The following is a 21,842-nucleotide window of genomic DNA, read 5'->3' on the forward strand; positions in this document are numbered from 1 at the left end:
GAATACGATTATTTACATTTAAAAAATAATATCATCCATAGTGGCTATTTCTCGTTCCAGCCAGTGCTCCACAGCTGGTGTAACAAACGCCGTGGTATGTACTATCCTGTCTGTGGGATGGTGCATATAAAAGATCCTTTGCTGCTAATCGAAAAGAGTAGCCCATGAAGTGACGACAGCGGTTTCACTCCCTCAATACCTGTGTGGTCCTTAACCATATGTCTGACGTCATATCGCCGTAAATAAAATGTGCTCAGTGCGTCGTTAAATAAAACATTTCCTTCTTTCTTTCCAAAGCCCTCATCCATAAAATGAATGAGTGAATGAATGAATGAATAAATTAATTAATTAATTAATTAATTATTTAATTAATGTTTTATGATACCCCAGTACAGAAATACACATCGGACATTGGACGTCAAAAGTAAGTACATGAATACGATTATTTATATTTAAAAAATAATCTCACCCATAGTGTCAATACGTTAACCGTGTTACTGGCAGTGAAGTCCACATTGCTAACATTCAATTACATAGTTTTGTTTTATGCAGACATTACAATGCTGATAGTGACTGAAATGTGGTCTACGATATCAGGTGTGTCCCTATTTTCTTTCTCTCAGTATAGGTAATGTACTTTCTCTGCTCGGTTAACGAAGGAAGGAAGGAAGGAAATGTTTTATTTAACGACGCACTCAAAACATTTTATTTACGGTTATATGGCGTCAGACATATGGTTAAGGACCACACAGACATAGTGAGAGAAACACAATGTCGCCACTTCATGGAAGAAAAATGTAGCGGGTTTCTCTGATGACTACGAGTCAGAATTACCAAATGTATACACATCCAATAAATGATGATGATTAATTAATCAATGTGCACCAGTGGTGTCGTTAAACAAAACAAACTCAAACATTATATCGAACACTCTACCACTGACCAACGTACCTCAAACATTATATCGAGTGCTCTACCACTGACCAACGCACCTCAAACATTATATCGAACACTACCACTGAGCAACGCACCTCAAACATTATATCGAACACTCTACCACTGAGCAACGCACCTCAAACATTATATCGAACACTCTACCACTGACCAACGCACCTCAAACATTAGCCTATATCGAACACTCTACCACTGAGCAACGCACCTCAAACATTATATCGAACACGCTACCACTGACCAACGCACCTCAAACATTATATCGAGTGCTCTACCACTGACCAACGCACCTCAAACATTATATCGAACACTACCACTGAGCAACGCACCTCAAACATTATATCGAACACTCTACCACTGAGCAACGCACCTCAAACATTATATCGAACACTCTACCACTGACCAACGCACCTCAAACATTAGCCTATATCGAACACTCTACCACTGAGCAACGCACCTCAAACATTATATCGAACACGCTACCACTGACCAACGCACCTCAAACATTATATCGAGTGCTCTACCACTGACCAACGCACCTCAAACATTATATCGAACACTCTACCACTGACCAACGCACCTCAAACATTAGCCTATATCGAACACTCTACCACTGAGCAACGCACCTCAAACATTATATCGAGTGCTCTACCACTGAGCAACGCACCTCGAATATTCTAGCGACCGCTCAACCACTGAGCAACGCCCGCCTCCCAAGAACCAGTGATGATAAAAGTAGCTGGTCATAATTTATTACAGCACGTTTCCCTCACGTGTATCCCCATTTACCTCCTCTATCAACGTTTATTAAGGTAGACAGATTGGCTGTGCGTCTAACGACTAGCACAGCTGTTTCTGTATCCAGTGGCTAAATAACGCTTCTCAGGTTTATATACGAACTCGTGTACTTCAGGGGAACGAAAAACAAAAACACGTGGGGGGGGGGGGGGGGGGGGGGGGGGAGGGCTATAGATGGAGTGGAGAGTACCTGCTTCAAAACTATTTTAATGGCTTGAGGCAGACGCCACCCCATATCAAGTCCGTAAGAACTAGGGTGGGTTTTTTTGGTGTTTTTGTTTGTTTTTGTTTTGTTTTGTTTTTTTGTTGTTTTTGTTGTTTTGTTTGTTTGGGGGTTTTTTTTAGGGTGGAGGGGTTGTGTTATGGGTTTTTTGTTGGAGTATCGAGGTTGCCTTAATAGCTATGGATTTTCCAAACCGTGAGATTTAAAGGGACATTTCTGAGTTTGCTGCAGTGTTTAAGATGTTATCGACTGACAGATACTTTTTAACGATTGTAATTACATATCAAATATATTTTTCTGCATAAAATATTAGTGGCTGTATATTAAACGTGTTTCTGATCGTTCTAATATTTGTACTAGGTTAACTTTCATTTTATTTCCTAAAATAAGTTGTTATATTTGAAGACAAAATCCAATTTGGGCTTCATACAAATATTAAGACGACCTGAAACACATTGAATATACAGACACTGATATTCTAAACAAGAAAATATATTTAATAATATGTAAGTTTAATCGTAGAAATATTTTATTAATCGGAAACATCTTACAATGCAGCAAACTTAGGAATGTCCCTTTAACGTATATTTTATATTCTCTTGAGGATGTTGGTTTTTAGACTAATGAAACGTCGAATATTTTAAATAGTTTTATGTAATTTAAAATTTTAAGGTGGTTTCAGTGGGAAAATATTTTTTTATATGTACTTTTTTAATATTTTTGTTTGGTAAGCTTGAATTTTACAAGAGCAAAAAATGTGTATTATTGTAATTGCGTTAATTTATCTGGAGTGGTGAAGATTTTGTATAGGGTTTTTTAATTTTTATTTTAGAGGCTGTGGTGTTGCGAACTTTAAAAGCAATGCATTTTTAAAACTATATGACTTATAGCCTGTCCCATAGGGAGAGCCTTTTTTTAAGGCTATAGAATTTACTACAAATTATTTATTTCTGAGCTGAATGTTTTCTAAACCGCAGACAAAAACAGTATATTTATGTTATATCCAAAACACTTTTACCTTTCTTTTTACGTCAAACCAACCAGAATTTTTTTTACAAAAACATTTTTGTAGGAGGATGGGACAGACAATAAGCTATATTTTTTATATATACTCTTCAAAGGGAAGCTGAAATATTAATGTTATACGTTTTGACCACAGACATCCTAGTAAAGAACGTTCAGGTCTGTTTATCAACACACCAAAACACATTCCATAGTTTGCACATGCATCACGCAGTTGCACCGTACACGTGCGTGGGGTGTCATTCTCGAGTTTGACAATTTCCAGGAAGGTCCATCAATCACCATGAAACATTATTTCTGTCAATATTTTTCATTCTGTTGATCATACAGTTGTTATTATTTTGTTTTTACAGACGCTCAGTTCTACGAAATGGTAAACAATATACACATGTATATCAACCAATGATCCTTCTGAAATTCAATATTTGTTAAAACTTTCTTTTAAAAAACAACAACAAAACAACCGGCCTCTGTGGCGCAGTGGTTAAGCCATCGGACTACAGGCGTGTATGTACAGGGTTCGCAGCCCGGTACCGGCTCCAACCCAGAGCGAGTTCTTAAGGTGTCTATGGGTAGGTGTAACACCACTACACCATCTTCTCTCTCACTAACTACTAACAACTAACCTACTTTTCTGCCCAGATAGTTGAGGTGTGTGTGCCCAGGACAATGTACTTGAACCTTAATTGGATATAAGCACGAAAAATAAGTTGAAATGAAGGGGAAAGCAAAAAAAATAATAACAATTATAATAATAAATATTATAATTATAATAATGTGAAAAAAATGCTCAGGTCGGCCAGTTTACCTTTACTAATTGTGTATTAAATGATCATATATCTTTAATATAACTTGGGGTGGGGTGGGGGGTACCAACATTCACATATTCCGCAATATATTGCAATACACATGGACATATCGCAATACGAAAATTACTGTCAATACCCAACGCTATTCAGTAGCAATGTATTATTTTGTGGTTCTTAAAGGGACAGAGCCTAGTTTCAGTTCATGAAAAAGCACTCTAAGTTTAGTTAATATACAAACCTGTAACACATTTGGATAACGTTACAATTGAGTGAAACATGAGTTTGTGACTTTGAAACGGTCGTACACACTCTATAAATAGAATAAAGTACGACTCCATAAATGTTACTTCTCAGACGCACGTACGTTTTAAAAAAATATGAGAAATGCATTTTGTGATATTAAAAACACCAGGATGACCAAAAACATTTCGACTGTACGGAAATGGATAATCTAAACAATAAAATTTAAGTAAAGTACGATTTTACTTATAAAAAAACAGCTCTAATAGTAAAAAATATGTCTTAGTGTTTAAAAACTAGGGTATGCCCCTTTAATGATGTTCCCGCGTGCTATGCTTGGTTTGTATAAGAGCCGGAAATTCAAACTGATGGTATTTCTAAACAGTTCACCGCCGATGTCTGGTAGTCAGTTAATGAGAAAAAGAAATACTTCATAAATACTTCACGGCCGTCTGCCTTTTGTTGTTAGTAGGCTGGAGAATACGGCGAAGATACATACAGAGGTAAAATATAGGATAGTTTTACAAACACGCGTGCTCAGCTTGGTGTGTTTTGACAACTTATTCACCTACGTTGGAGGTCTTATTGTTGCCTGGGAAAACGCAACAGGTACTTGTAAATACAATAAAGATTTTCGTTTGGAAGGGGGCGCCACAGCCCCTGAATTTAATCCGAGGGCTGCTAAATATTGCGCCCCTTGTCATAGGCGTACGAGCTCCCATTTTTGTAAGGGGAGGGGGGGGGGGAGGGAGCAGGCTAGCTTTTGCCCAAATTAAAAGAAAATGTCTGAATCTGGATAACAACATGTATTCATATTAGTATTACTATCAAATAGCTATACAGGGCTGCAAACAAATCATTACGCTTTAAGGGGCGAGACGTAGCCCAGTGGTAAAGCGCTTGCTTAATGCGTGGTCGGTTTGGGATCGATCCCCGTCAGCTGGCCCATTGGGCTATTTCTCGCTCCAGCCAGTGCACCACGACTGGTATATCAAAGGCCGTGGTATGTGCTAACATGTCTATGGGATGGTGCGTATAAAAGATCCCTTGCTGCTAACCGAAAAGAGTAGCCAATGAAGTGGCGACAGCGGGTTTCCTCCCTCAATATCTTTATGGTCCTTAACCATATGTCTGACGCCATATAACCGTAAATAAAATGTGTTGAGTGCGTCGTTAAATAAAACATTTTCTTCCTTTTCTTCCTTCCATCACGCTTTGTTACGCGGATTACAACTACTTTTTAGGGTAGAATGATGAAAATACATGGTAAAAAGGTCTCAGGTTAGCACATCTTGCACTAATATTTGTGTCATCTTTACCCGTATTGGAGGTTTTTGCTCCAACACTAGGGTGGCTGTTTACCCCCTTCCCCCTTCCCTCGCCCCCTGTCTCGTACGTTTATGCCCCTCGTTTGACCAAACATGACTGAGAAAGAAATCCACTTTCAAACTACATTGTAACAAATTAACTTATATTTAAAAAGACTTAATCATTAAAAATAACCATCAACAAATTATGTTTATTAATGCTAAACTTATAGTCCGTCCCATCCTCCTACAAGAATTTGTTTTGTAAATAATTTCAATTTTGTTTGACGTAAGAGAAAAGTAAAAAGTGTGTTAGAAATAACCAAAAACACAATAATATGTTTGTGTCCAGCAGTCGGTTCAGAAATAAATAAACTGTAATAAATTCCATAGCATGAAAAAAGGCGTTCTCCACTGGCGTAGGAAGCGGGGGGCAAGGGGGGCATGCCCCCACCCCCCCCCCCCCCATTTTTCAGATAGTTTGCTTTGTATTTGCTTTATAGTAGTGTAAAAGTGTGTAAATATAAACGTGTGCTCCCCCCCCCCCCCCCCCCTTTATGTCACCTTCCTACGCCACTGTTCCCTGTTGGACGAAGTATAAGTAAGTTTATAATTAAGGCTCAAAAGGTCAAACAAAATAGTATACATACTTAATTTGACATTTGCGATTTCAATTTTAATTTTATATTCACTTTTAACATTAATGTTATTTAATTAGATGTGTATTTAATGTATATGCTTTGTAATGTATGTATGTGCATACATTCGTATTCGTATTGTAACACCTGAAATTCAAACGTTTCAAGGAGTATGCACTCGACAAACCCCTGCCCCCCCAAAAAAAAACCCACAAAAAAAAAACACAACCCCCCCCCCCCACCCAAAACACCCCCAACAACAACAACAAACAAACAAAACAAAAAAACCCAAACAAACAAACAACAAAAAAAAAAAAAAAAAAAAAAAAACAGGTATCGGGCAATGAAATATATCAGACTATAGAACTAACAGTACCCTTTACCCCCTCCCATGCACTTTCAAATACGATCCGCGGGCCCTGCTCATAGCATGCGTTATCTCGAAGACGTTCTTGAGATGATGTTTGCTCAAAGAATATAAATCTGTCTCGCTGGAAGATTATATTGAAATGAACACTCACAGCTGGTTCCACGGCCCATTCCTCGTTCAGCTAGCGCTACCAGTGTTTACAGTTCATGCAGAACGCATTTATTATCTATTAATACGTCGGAGAAATAGGAAAAAATAAATACGAAGAAAACAAAACAAACCGTATAGAAAGAATGAAAGAAGTAGGTTGTATGTACGTGGTTAAAAGCAAAATATATCAACCAAACTATGACCCATAAATATCAATACTACAATTGGACCCCTACCTCAAAATATTAACTGAAGAAAGTGAAACCTATCATGGCTAATTGTCGGTATAACCGGCTGTTTTTACAACACCAATAGTTTCGTTTAAAATTGAGTTTTACAGTACCCTATACATGTTTCAAGCACAAGGCCACTTGACACAGTGGTACTAGATGACATAAAATTGTATACAAACACTGTAACATTTATAACGGTTGGACTTGCGATTTTAACTGGCCTATAAAAATATGTTCGGTGGACCTCGAACTTTTATTTTTATTATTTATTTATTTATTTATTTTATTATTTTTATTTTTTTATTATTATTATTATTATTATTATTTTTTTTTTGTGTGTGTGTGTGTGTGTGTGTGTGTGTGTGTGTGTGTGTGTGTTTGTTGTGTTGTGTTTGTTGTTTGTTTTGTTGGGTTTCTTGTTTATTTTGTGGTGTGTCTGTGTGTGGTTTTTGTGTGGGGTTTTTTGTGTGGGTTTTTGTGTGGGTTTGTTTTTGTTTTTTTGTTGTTTTTTTTGTTTTTTTTTGGGGGGGTTGATTGGGGGAGTAAATACATTTTGTAACGTTGTGCCGGGCGGATGTTGCCAACAAGTTTGTTGTCTTTGCGCAAATAACTTGGCTAGGAGCCAACGGTGAACGGCTTTTTATATACCAGTCATAGGGCACTGGCTGGAACGAGAAATAAACGTGTGTCCATCGCGTCCGATTGAACCTGCGACCAATCGCACCTCAGACTAGCACTCTACCACTGAGTTACATCTCGCCACTTTGCAGATCGGAGAGTTAAAGGTTGGTCAGGAGCTGATGTCACTTCGCCAAAAGTTAGTTTACTCTTCCTTTATTAAACTGGTTTAATTAAACTGGTGTAACTAAACCCGTTGAAAATGGAAGTGTGAACGCGATTTATTCACTATATACCGGTATAGCTAGAACACCTATGTGGTTTAGTTAACCTGGTATAACTAAAACAATTTAAAATGGAAGTGTGAACGCGATCTACTCACTATATACCGGTATAGTTAAAACACTTCTCCATGTGGTTTAGTTGACCTGGCATAACTAAAACAATTTAAAATGGATGTGTGAACGCGATCTATTCACGATATACAGGTATAGTTAAAACACTTCTCCATGTGGTTTAGTTGACCTGGTATAACTAAAACAATTTAAAATGGAAGTGTGAACGTGATCTATTCACTATATACCGGTATAGTTAAAACACTTCTCCATGTGGTTTAGTTGACCTGGCATAACTAAAACAATTTAAAATGGAAGTGTGAACGTGATCTATTCACTATATACCGGTATAGTTAAAACACTTCTCCATGTGGTTTAGTTAACCTGGTATAACTAAAACAATTTAAAATGGATGTGTGAACGTGATCTATTCACTATATACCGGTATAGTTAAAACACCTCTCCATGTTGTTTAGTTAACCTGGTATAACTAAAACAATTTAAAATGGAAGTGTGAACGTGATATTCACTATATACCGGTATAGTTAAAACACCTCTCTATGTGGTTTAGTTGACATGGTATAACTAAAACAATTTAAAATGGAAGTGTGAACGTGATCTATTCACTATATACCGGTATAGTTAAAACACTTCTCCATGTGGTTTAGTTAACCTGGTATAACTAAAACAATTTAAAATGGAAGTGTGAACGTGATCTATTCACTATATACCGGTATAGTTAAAACACCTCTCCATGTTGTTTAGTTAACCTGGTATAACTAAAACAATTTAAAATGGAAGTGTGAACGTGATATTCACTATATACCGGTATAGTTAAAACACCTCTCTATGTGGTTTAGTTAACCTGGTATAACTAAAACAATTTAAAATGGAAGTGTGAACGTGATCTATTCACTATATACCGGTATAGTTAAAACACCTCTCCATGTGGTTTAGTTAACCTGGTATAACTAAAACAATTTAAAATGGAAGTGTGAACGTGATCTATTCACTATATACCGGTATAGTTAAAACACCTCTCTATGTGGTTTAGTTAACCTGGTATAACTAAAACAATTTAAAATGGAAGTGTGAACGTGATTTATTCACTATATACCGGTATAGTTAAAACACCTCTCTATGTGGTTTAGTTAACCTGGTATAACTAAAACAATTTAAAATGGAAGTGTGAACGTGATTTATTCACTATATACCGGCACAGCTAGAACACCTCTCTATGTGGTTTAGTTAACCTGGTATAACTAAAACAATTTAAAATGAAAGTGTGAACGCAAACTATTTCAGTTAAAATTATTATTAGGTGTGAGTGACAGAATAAGTAGTAAGAAGTAGGTTAGCAACGGTTTAACAGACTAGCCACAGACAACAATAATTAATTACGCTATATGTTTCTATATAGCCTTAGTGGCTATAACATTTTTTTATTAATATCAGCAGGCCCATGGACTTTTGTATGTACCTTTGCCTGTACAGCTTTCTCCCAGCATATTGGTTTAAACAAACACACAAACTAAACCTGGCCGGAGTACACCCATTTTATACATATCAGGCCACAGACCACAATTAATTTCGCTATATGTTTCTATATAGCCTTAGTGGCTATAACATTTTAATTAATATCAGCAGGCCCGTGGATTTTAGTATGTACCTTTGCCTGCCTGGGGGGAAACATACCCTGAAAAGGACAACCCCTATTGTCCAGCTCTTTCTCCCAGGATATTGGTTTAAACAAACACACTCTCTAAACCTGGCTGGAGTACACCCATTTTACACAAAAAGCTCTACTTTTGCATGAGTCGGAATTACCACAAACAAGTCTTCAGTGTCAACAAGTTACACATGTTTACAAACTACATGCTCTCCCCTGTCAACTTCAGTCTAATAGTTGCCACTTGAAAGCTGCCTGCCATGAAATAATTACAGTCAAACAGCAGACTACTTGCGCGGACAAATGGGAAGATAACTGCGATCTGAGGCCAGACTCGTAGTCCATTGTTGTTTTGATGTATTGCGCAAGTGCGAATAACCACACTTCCGCCTTATATGGGTATAGCTAATACACGTGTTAACGCCCGTCGTTTCCAACAGAACAGACTGTATTACACTCAGGCCGTTATGCAATGGCGTAAGTGGAACATACATATTCTGATTTTGACAAAAGTATTTTAGCTAAACCAGTTTAACTTGTGTAAGTGTAAACACAGCTTTTGTCTCTCGGCCAAGTCAATTCCTCTGAAGGAGGGTATGGGAGGAATTTTAAATCACATCCACATGTCTTCTAGTGCTGCTGGTAATTGAAAAGCAACAAGTGGTAAAACAAGATGGAGTAAAAGTGTGTTGACACGCGCCATACCGAACTAATTTACTGTCAGTCCAAACTGCGCCATAACTCGTCCGACATTGCTGCAACGGGACGTACACAGTTTCTGCCTCTTTTTTTTTCTCTCTTTTTTTCTGTTGTCCCCAGAAACATAAGCAAGGTCAAGGTTGGGGCCTTGAATAATTGCTGTACATGGTATTATTGTATATACATAAACGATACATAATTAAAGCTATACACTCGTATATAAAGCACTTATTAAACAATATGTGTATACATATGCATGTGCGTGTGTGTGTGTGTGTGAGAGAGAGAGAGAGAGAGAGAGAGAGAGAGAGAGAGAGAGGGGGGGGGCAGACAGACAGACAGACATGGACGTGTGGAGTAACAGGGATGAAGCCGAAGATAGACGAAAGGGAACACAAACGGCGCGAGCCGTATGCACACATACATAGTATTCAATATTAAGATAAAACAGATAGGCTTAACATGATATTGTAAAACAGGATATTAGCAATGCAAAAACCTTACATAACTGAAGAGGAAATATTCTGGAGACTAGGAAGAAGAGTACTAGAAATAGAAACAAAGAGTGAGAGAAAAAGAAGAAGAAGAAGAAGAAGAAAACAAAAATTTTCTTGAAAGATAAATAAGATCAATGCGATCTTTAAAAAAAAGAAATTATAGAAAGTCGAGATACGTTTTCCGAACTGGCGATATTTTGCATAAAAGTATGTTTATTAGCTTATTCGTATATTTTGTTATTAATAAGTTTATACATGAATTTATACAATTTGTTTGAGGAACTGCTGCCAAGGTTCCCACTGATCATCAAAGTCTTTATACAGGCAATTTTTATAAAATATATATTTTTCAATCTGTATTTTATCAATAATGAATCTTAGCATTGCGTTTTTATTTAATCTGATCTTTTGTAATTTCGTTCTATATATATAATACTTAATATTAATAATGAACCAATTAATAAAACAATGCTCTTTAGTTATGATACCAAATAAAACCATGTTTTTATCCAACTGAAATTGTTCACCTTTTGTTAATGCCCATTCTTCTACTGCTTTCCATAGGACAGTAACTTTAGAGCACTCATAAAATAAGTGTTCCAGTGTTTCTGGCATAAGATGGCAAAAATCGCAAATATTAGAATCAACATATTTTATTTTATTTAAAAATATATTTTTAGCTATTATCCTGTGTAAAATTTTATACTGAAACCACAATAAAGATGGGTCTTTAATAGTTTTGAATGGTAGAGCATAATACTTTCCCCATACTTGTGAAGTGAAGTCAAACCCCAAAACTGAATATCTTTTTGGGGACGTAGGAACTATTGTAGTGCGATTTAATATTGCGTATATTTGCTTACTTAGGTTTGTATCTTTTAAAAATAGTTTTATTTTAAACGGAAAAATCGGGTTGCAAACAGTGTTAAAACTTTGGTTGTTTGATTTTGTTGTTTTACAAATATATAATTTAATGGCTCTGATTAAAGAAGCATATTCTAAAAAATTGGACTGTACTTGATATTTTGTTAATAAAGTATTGTAATTCATTAATGTCCCATTTTCGTCTATTAGATCTTGAATAAATATTATGCCTTTTTGCAAATACTTTATATAAATAAAAGGTTTGCCGGGGTGTTTTTTAATTTAGCTATTGTACCAAATGTTTTGGCTCATTACATCTTCATTATTATCAGGCGTTTCTTTCTGTTGAATGGTAAGCCAGCTTTGTAACACATCTTTCCAAAAATTATTTTTAATTGTTGTTATTTTTAGCTGAATATAATAATCTCCATATTTAATCATATTTGCTGTCGTTAAACCTGTTACAGCTTGGAAAAGATGTGTCCATTTCGAGTTTGATATTGGAAGTCTTCTTAACCAAGTAGCTTTTAACGCAGTTGTAAACTTTCTAATGTTTAGCATTTTGATGCCTCCATTTACATAGTCTTGCATTAGTACTTCTCTTTTGACTTTTTCTGGTTTGTTTTGCCAAATAAAATTAAAAAATATTTTAGTTATTGTTTTGTTACTTGATCTGGTACATTTGGTAATGCAATTAATAAATGTGTTATTTTTGAAATTATTAAGGTCTTGATAACAACGACGCGACCCAGTGGAGTTAATTTTCTAGTGGACCATTGTTTTAACAGTCTTTTCATCTCCATTAACTTCGGTTCAAAGTTAGTTTGAATCATTTCTTCAATATTAACTGAAAAATATACTCCTAGTAAGGAAAAGGTTTCTGCTCCCCATTCTAACTTCCATTTTGGATGATGAAAAACATCTTTTGAATATTTTTTACTGCCTATCCAGATGATTTTGATTTCGAGTAGTTTATGTTTAATCCAGATACGTTGGCATACAGGTCTAATATTTTTAGAGTGCTATCCAGGGATTTGTGGGTTCCATCTAAAATGAAGGAGGTGTCATCAGCGTACTGCGATATTAAATATTTTTGCCCGTTTACAGTTATACCTTTGATATCCTTTGAATTTCTTATTAATATAACTAGTATTTCGGCGCAAATTATGAAAATATAGGGGGAAAGTGGATCGCCTTGTCTACAACCTCTTTCTAGTTTAAAACTTTCAGACAGAAATCCATTTTGTAAAATCCTTGATTCTGAGTTATTATAAAATGTTTTAATCCATGATTTAATTGACATTTTAAAATTGAAAAACTCAAGTGCTTGTTAAACGAATGACCAAGAGACAGAGTCAAAAGCCTTTTCAAAATCTACCAGGAACAATAAGCCTGGAATTTTATTAACTTCTGTATATTGCATTATATCGTATATTAGTCTTATATTTTCAGCTAAAAATCGAACTTTAATGAACCCAGTTTGATCTTTTGAAATTATTTTATCTAGCACTTTTTAAATTCTGTTAGCAATGCAGCCAGAGGCAATTTTGTATATACAATTTAATAGTGTAATTGGTCGCCAGTTTTTTAAAAAGTGTTTAGGTTTATTAGGTTTTGGTATGCATGTAATAATCCCTCATTTTTGTGTGTTGGACATTTCGTTTATATTGTAGCTGTAATTAATGGATCTAACAATAAAATGCCCGAGAACCTTCCAAAACATTTTTAAAAACTCCGCAGAAAATCCATCAGACCCTGGGCTTTTATCGTTTTTCATAGTTTTAAGGAACGTTAATGCTTCTGAATATGTTATTTCTCCTTCTAGTTCCTGTGCTTCTGTATCTGTTAACTTATTAACTTTTTTAATTATTTACAGACATTCACTATATTCAATATATGGATTATTTCGATATTTGTCATATTTGCATACCGTACTTTATGCGTTAAGCGATATCTATACATCTATACAATAATAATCGGTTTCCAAATAATCTGGAACAGTTCATTATAATGACTGAGGTAACAACATGCATGTCAGTAAGACCACTGAACCATATCTATCGTTGTTTTAGCAGTTCGCATAATTTCTTACACACGAATCTAGAACGCGCCGTAAGTAACATTTATTAAACATCGACTATTGGATGTTAAACATATAGTCATTTTTGACACAGTCATAGAGAAGAAACCCGCTACATTTTTTTTATATGCACCATCCCACAGACAGGATAGCACATACCACGGCCTTTGATATACCAGTCGTGGTGCACTGGCTGTGACGAGAAATAGCTCAATGGGCCCGCCGACGGGGATCGATCCGAAACCGACCGCGCCTCAAGCGAGCGTTTTACCACTGCCCCCCCCCCCCCCCCCCGACACATTGCAAGCGTCAGCTACTATAAGAACGGGGCGAGACGTAGCCCAGTGGTAAAGCGATCGCTTGATGTGCGGTCGGTCTAGGATCAATCTCCATCGGTGGACCCACTGGGCTGCGTCTCGTTCCATCCAGCATAATAATAAAATATCCATTACTACTAGGGCTATTTCTCGCTCCAGCCAGTGCACCACGACTGGTACATCAAAGGCCGTGGTATGTGCTATCCAGTCTATGAGATGGTGCATATAAAAGATCCCTTGCTGCTGATCGAAAAGAGTAGCCCATGAAGTGGCGACAGCGGGTTTTCTCCCTCGATATCTGTGTGGTCCTTAACCATATGTCCGCCGCCATATAACCGTAAATAAAATGTGTTGAGTGCGTCGTTAAATAAAACATAAAACATTTCCTTCCTTCCATTACTACTAATGGAAACAAGTAGCGGGCTGTTTCTCAGACTCAAAATCTCTAAACGCTTGACATCCAATAACCTATGATTAATAAATAAATGTGCTCTAGTGGTGTCGTTAATCAAAACAAACTTTAATTCTCTTCTGCATCACGTGTGCGGTTTGTATGTTCGTCAAGATAATGCAAGGGGAGCAGGGGGTCGAATCCTCCACTCCTCTGCTCAAAGCGAAATTTCTTTCCGGATCTCTCCTAAAATATTCGCCCGCCATTGTCTAGACAACCTCCCCCCCACCCCCCCCCCCACCCCTCTTCCTTCCGCCCCGCATAATGTTTAAGACATTAAGTAACATTCCAACGCGGTAGATAATAATAAAGAACAAGGAACAATAACGAAAAGCGATGTTATTCGCAGAAAAAAAGCCCCACTAAAAACCAACAACACACAAATGTTTTCTCTTTACATAATTATTGGTGAAAGACGCCAATCTTACTTCTAATTATCATGTTTCAGGGCTGGATGCGGGGTTGTTTTTTTTGTTTTTTGGGGGGGGGGGGGGGGGGGGGTTGTTGTTTTTTGTTTGTTTTTTTAAAGGCACCTTCAGCATTAGCGAGAGGATGCGACGATTTAAAAGGACATACCCCCAACATTCTGTTGGATCCGCGCCTGTGTTCGAAGCGTTTGACGCACTACAAAGTAAAGTTTGTTTTCTTTAACTAGAGCACATTGCTTTATTAATCATCAGCTATTAAGATGTCAAACATTTGGTAATTTTGACATATAGTCTTAGAGAGGAAACCCGCTACATTTTTCAGTTAGTAGCAATGGATCTTTTATATGCACCATCCCACAGACAGGATAGCATATACCATGGCCTTTGATATACCAGTTGTGGTGCACTGGCTGGAACGAAACATAGCCTAACGGGCTTACCGATGGGGATCGATCTCAAACCGACCGCGCATCAAGCGAGCGCTTTACCACTGGGCTACTTCCCGTCCCTTTGACGCACTAGAAAGACTCCTAAATCTGAGACAGAACGCATGCGCCTGACAAAAACAATACAACGTCACTTGAACATTGACAACAAATATATAGCAAAAATATTAACTATAAGTAAACTAAATTAGTTTTAAAATATGGCTAGATAACATTTTACTTGTATACACTAGCGTAGCCAGAGGGGGGAATGGATGACATGCCATGTCAATCACATCTATTTGTAACACTATTCATAGACTGTGTGGTTGGCCTCAGTATAAATTAAAATCTTGACTACGCCAATGCAATTTCTTACGTGTAGAGCCACATTACTTGCCTTGAATGAGGTGTGACCCTGGAGGGACGTGCTCGTAACGCACTCAACACATTGTATTTACGGTTATATGGCGTCGGACACATGGTTAAGGGCCACACATATATTGAGAGAGGAAAACCGCTGTCGCCACTTCATGGGCTACTCTTTTCGATTAGCAGCAAGGGATCTTTTATTTGCACCATCCCACAGACAGGATAGCACATACCACGGCCTTTGATATACCATTCGTGGCTGGAACGAGAAATAGCCCAATCGACGGGGATGGATCCCAGACCGACTGCGTGGTATAGGGGCACGTAAAAAGAATAAGACAATACCAATGCAATACATTTCATAGTACAAGGCTTTAGATTGCATAAATGTCGAAGCGACATACGCTGTGCCCAAAATACATATGCCCAAAGAAATCACGCCGAAATTAAGTACAAACATCATCGTTTCATGATGACCTCAAAATATTTCATGTTGAAGCCACTGAAATGGGGGCGGGGCGTAGCCCAGTGGTACAGCGCTCCCTTGATGCGCGGTCGGTTTGGGATCTATCCCCGTCAGTGGGCCCATTGGGCTATTTCTCGCTCCAGCCAGTGTACCACGACTGGTACAATAAAATATTCTTCTTTCTGCCCTTCACCTTGCCGTGAACCACCAACGTGCTAATTCATTCTAGATATTTTTAGACAGGACATTTCCAGGGGCGACTTGATATTGTACGGAGGTGAAATGAAATTTCTTTAGGAGAGGGGCAATGGCCGAGCTGACCTTGTGGTGAAATTGTGGTACACTAGTTTGGAGGCCAAACTTTAATTCTAAACAAGAAAGTGTGTGTGCGTATGAGCGTCCGTGCATGCATGCGTACGTACGTGCGCGCGCGTGTGTGTATAAAACATATAGATGTAGTCATTAAACGTCAAAAACCACTAACTAACGAAACCACTAGAGTACATTTCCTCATTAATCATCGGCTACCGGATGTCGGACATTTTTGGTAATTCTGACACGTAGTCTTCAACGGAAACCGGGCGGGACGTAATCCAGTAGTAAAGCGCTCGCTTGGTGCGCGGTCGGTTTAGGATCGATCCCCGTCGGTGGGCCGATGGCTATTTCTCATTCTAGCCAGTGCACACCACGACTAGTATGTACTAACCTGTCTGTGGAATGATGCATATAAAAGATCCCTTGCTACTAATTAAAAAAATGTAGTGGGTTTCCTCTCTAAGACTATATGTCAAAATTACCAAATCTTTGACATCCAATAGCCGATGATTAATAAATCAATGTTCTCTAGTGGTGTCGTTAAACAAAACAAACTTTAATGGAAATCCGCTACACTTTTCCATGTGATATATCACGCGTGGGAAACTATTTGGGACTGGGGGAGTTTCGATCCTACGGACCAACGAACATCAGGTGAGCGAAATCCCGTTCATGAATCGTCTAAGCTTTTAATAATGACAGGACAGTTCCTTTCACATAATTACTTGCATTTGAAGAAGGAAGGAAATGGTTTATTTAACGACGCACTCGACACATTTTTATTTACGGTTATATGGGGTCGGATGCATTTGAAGAAAATAAATATACTTCTTGTTGTTCTTTTTTTTTCTTTTTACTCACCTTCATCTAGATTCCACAGAATTCCAAGAATAAACAAACACATGATGCATCCGTTAACAGAAACAAGCTTTTTAACACTCAACATTTCCACAAGAGAACAAAGAATCTTGTTTTGAAAAATCTTCTGAAGTCTGACCCTGACAAGAGTGTGTATGTCTACAAAAGAAGAAACCCTTCTCTGTCGTCTGGAACAAGGTGGAATTCTGTTGCTGTTGTTTTTAACAGTAATTGCTTTCATTAGCAGCACCACTGCATTACTGACTGAGGTCCTTTATATCAACATCATGGTAGGTACGTAAGTATAAATACGCACATAAAAATATACACACATAACTGCCATGGTTAAGTATACATGTAGACACATACACACAGAAGTTATAATGTTGTGAAAAACTATGACACACAACAGTTCAATGTTATTGAAAAACTAGGACTGTTTTTCATGGCTTATTTGTAACACGACGGGCTTTTGCAGAAGAAGAACAACAACAACAATAATGCACTATTTGAACGGTGGGTGACTAGTGTGAAAGCCTGGCAAGTTGGCAGATTTTCAGGACGTAATAAACGGCCGGCCAGAACAAGAGAGTGTAGGTATGGCGGAGTACAAGATGAGATAAACACGCTTTATCGCGTTCAGGGGCGCACCGAGAAGTAAATGTGCCGAGTCGAGGCGCTACCAACAAACATGCCGTTAATTACATCATCTTTAATACTGGCTGTCTTGGGATGCTAGGGCCGTAATTAGTGGGGGAGGAAAGGAGAGGGGTTGCTACCAACAACATACCGTTAATTACATCATCTTTAATAGCGGCGGGATGTTATTTCTCGTTCCAGTCAGTGCACCACGACTGATATATCAAAGGCCGTGGTACGTAAGATCCCTTGCTGCTAATCGAAAAGAGTAGCCCATGAACTGGCGACAGCGGGTTTCCTCTCTCAATATCTGTTTGGTCCTTAACCATAATGTCTGACGCCATATAACCGTCAATAAAATGTGTTGAGTGCGTATTTAAATAAAACATTTCTTTTTTTTCTTTAATACTGGGTCTCTTGAGATTTCTGGGTCGAACTTTATTGGGGAGGGGAAGGGTTGCTACCAACAACATGCCGTTAATCACACCATCTTTAATACTGGCTCTCTTGGGATTTCAGGGCCGTATTTAGTGCGGGACAGTGGTGTAGGGAGGGGAGGCACGCCCCCCCCCCCAAAAAAAAAAATGAAAACTTGTTTTTAAAACTATTAAATTTTATAAAATCATACATACATACATACATACATACATGGATGTTTGGATAGGTCAGAACGCATCGTGGTTAGTCTGCAATTTGCGGGCGATTCGGTGCCATAGGTTCGAGTCCCAGCAACGGCATGGAACAATTTGTGAGGCCAGAAAGGACTTAATTATCCCCTGCGCCAGTGCGTTAATATCTACGTATGTAACAGTCAACCTCGACATACATACAATATATAGATATTCATACATCAATACACACACACACACACACACACACACACACTCAGACACACACTGTGGGTTGCTGCCCTCACCCCCACCCCCATTATGGTTGCCCCTCCAATATAAAATCGTGGCTATGCCAGTGAGGGAGGGGAAGGGAGTGGTCGCTAGAATTACATCATCTTTAATACTGATTATCTTGAGCTTTTAGCCGTAGGGAAGAGAATGTCCAGTACCAACAATTACATCATCTTTAATATTGGTCATCTTGTGATTTCAGGGCCGTGTTTAGTGGTGAGAGGAGGGGAGTGGTCCCTAGAATCACATATTACTGGTTCCCATGGTATTTCAGGGCCGTATTTAGTGGGGGTAGGGAGGGGAGTAGTCGCTAGAATTACATCATCTTTAATACTGGCTTGAGATTTCAGGGCCGTACTTAGTGCGGGCGGGGAAGGTATGGCAGTGGTCGCTACCAACAACATGCTGTTAATTACGTCATATTTAATACTGGTTCAATACAGTACTTAATGGGGGGAGGGGAGGGGAGTGGTCGCTAGAATTACGTCATATATAATACTGGTTCTTTTGAGCTGTTAGGACCGTATTTAGTGTCAATTTGTTAATTCTGACACGTAGTCATCAGAGGATTTTGATCGATCCCCATCGGTGGGCTCATTGGGCTATTTTTCGCTCCAGCCAGTGCACCACGACTGGTATATCAAAGGCCGTGGTATGTATTATCTTGTGTGTGGGATGATGCATATAAAAGATCCATTGCTGCTAATCGAAAAGAGTAGCCCATGAAGTGGCGACAGCGGGTTTCCTCTCTCAATATATGTGTGGTCCATAACCATATGTCCGACGCCATATAACCGTAAATAAAATGTGTTGAGTGTGTCGTTAAATAAAACATTTCCTTCCTTCATCAAAAGAATCCCGCTGCATTGTTTTTTCTAAACAGCGTGCAAACCATTATTCTCTCTCTCTCTCCCTCTCTCTCTCTCTCTCTCTCTCTCTCTCTCTCTCTCTCTCTCTCTCTCTCTCTCTCTCTCTCTCTCTCTCTCTCTCTCTCTCTCTCTCTCTCTCTCTCTCTCTCTGTTTTAGACTGAACTGAATTTCAAGTAAGATAGGAGCTGATATGGGTTGTTGTCATGGTGTAATAAACGGGAACTAATTATTACGTGCGTATAGTTATCATAAAATGTACTTTATTTTTGTTCACCGTCCTCGGTGGCGTCGTGGTTAGGCCATCGGTCTACAGGCTGGTAGGTACTGGGTTCAGATCCCAGTCGAGGCATGGGATTTTTAATCCAGATACCGACTCCAAACCCTGAGTGAGTGCTCCTCGAGGCTCAATGGGTAGGTGTAAACCACTTGCACCGACCAGTGATCCATAACTGGTTCAACAAAGGCCATAGTTTGTGCTATCCTGCCTGTGGGAAGCGCAAATAAAAGATCCCTTGCTGCTAATCGGAAAGAGTAGCCCATGCAGTGGCGACAGCGGGTTTCCTCTCAAAATCTGTGTGGTCCTTAACCATATGTCTGACGCCATATAACCGTAAATAAAATGTGTTGAGTGCGTCGTTAAATAAACCATTTCTTTCTTTCTTTCTTTCTTTTTGTTCTGCCACGCAAATAACTAAAGGGGAACAATTCTTGATGGTAGATAATAAACACATTTTCAATACGGGTTTGTCTCTCTTGTCGAAAATAGTTATAGTAGGAAAGAAATGTTTTATTTAATGAACGCACTCATCACATTTTATTTACGGTTATATGGCGTTAGACATATGGTTAAGGACCACACAGAAATTGAGAGAGGAAACTCGCTGTCGCCACTGTGGCTACTATTTTCGATTAGCAGCAAGGGATCTTTTATATGCACTATCCCACAGACATGGTAGTACATACCACGGCCTTTGTTAAACCAGTTGTGGAGCACTGGCTGGAACGAGAAATAGCCCAATGGGCACACCGACGGGGATCGATCCCACACCGACCGCGCATCGAGCGAGGACTGTATCACTGAGTTACGTCCCGCCCCCTAGTAGGATAGCAAGACAATCGTTAAAAAACAAACACATATTTATTTATTTTAATTATAAAGTGTGTGAAGTTTCTTTGACGTTACAGCAGTGGCGTATCTACGGAAAATAGCGCCTATGGAAAGCACTGAAATTGCGCCCCTGTCCGAGCATCTGACACCCATCGTTTAGATAACTTTACCACAATATCAGCTCGTCTGACTTTAATAGAAACTGCTCAGTGGCGCCCTCGTCAAGTGGCGCCCAGAGCACGTGCCATACCTGCCATACCCTTGGTACGCCACTGCCTTACAGAATTATAAATCGAGCGATTTTTTAATAAAAAAAATTAATAATTTTTTTTAAATAATGAAATATTTATGAAATGAATCCAAATGATTTGCCCGTCATGGTTTTTTTGTTCTATATATATATATATATATATATATATATATATATATATATATATATATATATATATATATATATATATATATATATATATATATATATATATATATTTTGTTTAGTGTTTGTTTTTGTTTTTTGTTTTGTTTTGTTTTGTTTGATTTTGTTAGGTTTTTGAGGGGTTGTTGTTTTTAGGTTGGTTGTTTTTTTCACAATTGGATGGATGGACGGACAGACAGTCGGATAGACAAACACGTGTGTGGGTCTCTCTCTCTCTCTCTCTCTCTCTCTCTCTCTCTCTCTCTCTCTCTCTCTCTCTCTCTCTCTCTCTCTCTCTCTGTATATATATAAATACACACACACACACACACACAGAGAGACAAGGAGAGAGACAAAGTAAGAGAGGGGGGATAAATAAAACTGGTCTTGACTGGTTATAACAGGTCAGTGTCAGCAATTAAGCATACTTTTAGAACTAAGAATTGAATCATTTGAATTGCTGCATTGTACGGGTGACCTACATTTACGAAATACACCAGCCCGAATATAAATACATGTCAACCGACACAGTTTATGCATTTCCATTGCCAGGTGTTGCGGGAATTCCATAACCACAAATGTGGGTGTGTCAAAATAGACCAATTGTTTTACAAAATACAAGTAATTGTAGAACTATACCTTATTAACTAATTCTTTTCAAAACCACTTCTATTATTATACAACGTATAATGATTCAGTGGGTACTGTTTTGTTGTTGTTGTTAGATTGTTTGTTTTCTTTTGTTTTGTTGCTGTTGTTGTTTTGTTGGGGA

The 21,842-nt window shown here is 38.2% G+C and overlaps 1 protein-coding gene across 1 annotated transcript in view; it reads right to left on the minus strand.

Moving 5' to 3' along the window:
• The window catches only part of LOC121384989 (cell death abnormality protein 1-like), a 51,717-nt gene extending 34,526 nt beyond the window's left edge, over window positions 1-17,191 (minus strand). The window contains exon 1 of the mRNA XM_041515501.1: window positions 17,140-17,191. Coding sequence (XP_041371435.1) covers window positions 17,140-17,182 — 43 coding nt within the window. The 5' untranslated portion in view covers window positions 17,183-17,191. The remainder of the gene's footprint in view (window positions 1-17,139) is intronic.
• Between the last annotated feature and the right edge of the window lie 4,651 nt (window positions 17,192-21,842).

Source organism: Gigantopelta aegis, chromosome 11 (genome assembly GCF_016097555.1).
Source record: "Gigantopelta aegis isolate Gae_Host chromosome 11, Gae_host_genome, whole genome shotgun sequence".
Classification (NCBI taxonomy): Eukaryota; Metazoa; Mollusca; class Gastropoda; order Neomphalida; family Peltospiridae; genus Gigantopelta; species Gigantopelta aegis.